Source organism: Priapulus caudatus, unplaced genomic scaffold, assembly GCF_000485595.1.
Source record: "Priapulus caudatus unplaced genomic scaffold, Priapulus_caudatus-5.0.1 Scaffold1246, whole genome shotgun sequence".
Classification (NCBI taxonomy): Eukaryota; Metazoa; Priapulida; class Priapulimorpha; order Priapulimorphida; family Priapulidae; genus Priapulus; species Priapulus caudatus.
This window is the reverse complement of record NW_014578307.1, coordinates 57,761-61,580: the sequence shown is the minus strand read 5'-3', so window position 1 is coordinate 61,580 and position 3,820 is coordinate 57,761. Positions and strand designations below refer to the sequence as shown.

Below are 3,820 nucleotides of genomic sequence, written 5' to 3'. Positions count from 1 at the left end.
AGTTCTTAAAATCACGGTTACTTTTATGCGGTCGGTTTACTGTAATCCTTATAATTTCTATTTATAATTTTTAATTTTTAATTGTAATGATTGCATCGTGATTCAAGTTACACACGACATTGTTACCGTCAACGTGGCAATGCATGAACCTCACGGGAAATGCTATCCCCCATTGGGCGCTGGAGGGACAGTACCGCAACGGTGGCAGACTAGTGTGAGGATTAGGGTTGGATCAGGGGTAGGCGTTGAGCGTTAGATTAGAGGTTCAGGGTTAGGATATAAGACCATGTCTAGTACGAAGTATGACCTGTGGATATCTTTCTGTGCGAAGATTTGGACTTTGAAGTATACGGTCAACTGTTCACGTCGGATCTGATCCCTCCACGCCGCGGGGATAGCAACAACCGAACCTCACACTGAGCGTGAAATCGCTCTCGCTAGCGGGGGCGATACCTCCGTATTGTCGTTCATTTCCATAACTCGCTTGTTTTTTATTTTCGTTTTATTTTTCCGCATTGCAGACGAGCCCGCTGTATCGTTTGTTCATCCTGATAACTCGCTCGCTTTGTATTTATTTTCTTTCTCCGCGTTTGCAGACGCAGGCAGGAGGCACCCTACCTACACGACGGCCAGGCCCGCCACCCGCTCGTTTATGACCGGCGCCAACAAGAGCCGCGGCGCCATCATATGGCTGTCAACATGTACTCGGCAAAAGGTTGTTCTCTCTCGCGCGTCTGCGCCATCGCGTTATCAATTAGGAACTTGTCGAGAATTTCTTCTCTTGCGACGTTTTTTGCGGATAAAAATGACCGTTGCGGGGCTCTGACGTAAATATTTCCCGATTCGGGTTTAAAAATTTGTAAAAAACGTAAAAAAAGCTTTCCCGCGGTTACGCTGACTCCGCGTCTGCTGTCTGCAAGCCCCAGCGTGGCCTCAGCGGCAAGCGGCAGACGACGCTACCCGTCATACACGAAGTCCTGAGCCACGGAGGCGCAGTACAGCGGCAGTGCCATCTAGTGGCTACCAGCAGAACTACGGCCTGTCCGCACCGTACGCGGCGTTATCAGCCGGTGCACAGGTGGGTGTGGCATTGTAATTACTCTAGTAATAATATGTTCATTATTTTTACTGTCGGGTTGATACACTGTCCTATATACTGCATTTTTTTTACATTATATAATATATCACTTAATACATACACATGTTGTAGTATATATATATAGATTACAATACTATATACAATAATTACTAAATTATAATATATATGATATTTTGCTGCTATGTGTGTACTACTGTACTGCGTCGTGTCTTCGCTGTGTGATAATTAGTACTATCGTTGATTATCTTTCTTCTCGTTTGACGCAGCAGCCTGTTGCGCCCGTGCCAGTCCCCTGGCACAGGTCGGCCCCTACAGTTCAGGGCTGCCGGACGAATGCCGAGCAGTATCCTCAGTCACCTTCTATAATCCGTGCTGCCACAGCCCGTCAGGATTGTCACCTGAGTGAGGTGATCTGCCGAAGCGTAATTTCGTTCCCAGGTAACGGCGATATTGCTTCGGTGGTACGACGTTGACCCAAGATGGCCGCCGTGTTCATGGATGTAGCACCTCTGCTAACACAGGTCTCTACGCTGTGTACTTTCTCGGTTGATAATATATTTTACGAAACACGGTTGGCGCCCCCCTGTGAGAGACAGATCGGCCCTTCGAGCGCCCGGCTGTCGATTTATTTTTTATTTTTTTTAAATATTTTTTGGAGTTTAGTTTATTTAGTTTACGTTTATCTTATTTCTTCTTTCTTTTTTTTTGGACGCAGGTCAAAATAACACGCCGCGAGTCTCGGGCCGGCTACACAGGATGTCGCACCGTCGCCCACGCGGGAGCTTTCGCCGAGCCGTCGCCGCCGGGCCTGGACACGACCCTCCGCTGTCTGAAACGCAAGGTAGGCCTCGCCGCCCGCGAAATACTGCGAGTTCGATACTCCAGCCGATTTGAAATCGTACGGAGAGCGGGATTTCTCGAGCAGAAAAACTCGGGGGCGGGAGGGCCATTGTCAGAAACGTCGTAAAGTTAATTTTAGTGTTAATGCTGAATAGCACTTACGGCCACTAATGTTAATTGTTACTAGAATTTGTGTCTGACAACGGTAACTGCTGCCGGCTCTCAGCGCTGGAACTGTGAATTCTTTGCCGTGCCGACTTGCCGTTGTAAAATGGCCCGCCTTGGCGGGTTCGTCGCAACCCGTCGTTGTCAATGTCCACTAGTACGAACTTTTTTGTTCTAGTTCGTTCATCTGCTTCGTATTTTTAGATTTAACTCTGTTTGGTGGGTTATTTAAATTTTGTTACAATAAATAATTAATAATAAATAGATAAAATACAATAACGATAATTTAATGTTACGTCGATGATAAGAGTATCGTCTGCGCAAAAGCTGCATAGTGTCGCGATCGTTTCGGTCGCTGCAATAGACGACGACTTGGATTGTGAAGGTGTCCGCCATCTTTCCGCTTACAAACGGTTCGCGTTTACGACTGTGTGTTTCGATTCTGTCACAACCGCGTTCGTGACGTTTCAGGCCAAACGGCCCGCAGCGTGAGCCACAGGCCGCCCGCCCGCCCAGGTTCCATGAACATCTACACACCTGCGAGAGTACCGCAACTACAGCAGGTGCAGGGGCGAAGGTAGAGCCAAGTATAATAACTGAAGAGGACACAAGAGCGACTTCATTAATAACAGGAGTTACACGGTCTATAAGTCAAGGGAAAAGTCAAGAGAAAAAAAAGAATTATCCAAAGATCAGAATATAGATCATAAAAAACAATACGATAGGTCAGGGAAAACTGGTCTTCCACAAAAAAGTCCGCGGAAAAATTTTAATGTAGTGTTCAAAGGACAAGAATTGAAGAGAATAATGATTAAATAATTGGCATGTATGGATGGGGAAAGGATGGGCAATAATAGGCATGAAGAACAAGAGGTGATGGGACAGAGAAACAAGACGCGAGAAATTAGAAGAAAAACTTAAATGAAAAAATAATAAATCGAAAAGACGATTAACGTCGGAATGCAACAGGCGAGCACGGCTGGGGAAAGCAACTTCATAAATTGACTACGTCACAAAGTTTCTGTCGTGTTTTTTGTAAAATTTTTGTTGCCATTTTTTTTCATTTAAAAGCAAGTACTTACCGGACTAAATGTGTCGTCAAATTCTTACCTGATAAGATTGTTTCTCAACTAGTTAAATCACAAAGCTGCGAGTTTATATTATGATTCCTGACTTAATTCCTCTATGAGCTATGTATGGAGTAACGAGTGTATTGTTTACATCGAACAATATAAGTAAAATAGGAATATAATGCCAGCAATTTAACCATAAAAAGTGAAAAGAATTACTTGCATTTTGTGAAAAAGTTGAATTTATTTTTTATTTTTACTATTTACGGTGACTTAATCACTTTAAATGAGAGTGTCGAGACAGCTTAGTACACGTCTGTGGCGTTCGTGGACGATGATGGCAACATTGATGGCAACATTTATGGCAACATTGACGGCAACATTGATTGCAACATTGATGGCAACATTGATGCGGGTTTCTATCTGCTAATCATAACCTGTCTCGCTCTCAGGTGTTCAATCCGACCGATTTGATGCCACAACAACAACAACAACAACAACAACAACAACAGCAGCAGCAACAGCAGGTATTGTAGCATCACTTCCTCACTACACTCTCTCTCTCTCTGTCTTGCTATCTATTCTCTCGCAAGCACCTTGCCATCACTAACGACTATCTAACACTCTCTAATGCTGTCTAAGACTA

General features: G+C 44.4%; 2 protein-coding genes across 2 annotated transcripts in view; both read left to right on the top strand.

Annotated features, from left to right (window-relative positions):
• The window catches only part of LOC106815953 (protein transport protein Sec31A-like), a gene marked incomplete at its 5' end in the record, with an annotated part of 34,827 nt that extends 32,219 nt beyond the window's left edge, over positions 1-2,608 (top strand). The window contains one exon of the mRNA XM_014820490.1: positions 2,576-2,608. Coding sequence (XP_014675976.1) covers positions 2,576-2,596 — 21 coding nt within the window. The remainder of the gene's footprint in view (positions 1-2,575) is intronic.
• A 17-nt stretch (positions 2,609-2,625) lies between these two features.
• LOC106815952 (putative mediator of RNA polymerase II transcription subunit 19) overlaps positions 2,626-3,820 on the top strand; it is a 7,331-nt gene continuing 6,136 nt past the window's right edge. The window contains exons 1-2 of the mRNA XM_014820488.1: positions 2,626-2,667; positions 3,627-3,701. Of these exons, the coding sequence (XP_014675974.1) occupies positions 2,626-2,667; positions 3,627-3,701 (117 nt within the window). The remainder of the gene's footprint in view (positions 2,668-3,626; positions 3,702-3,820) is intronic.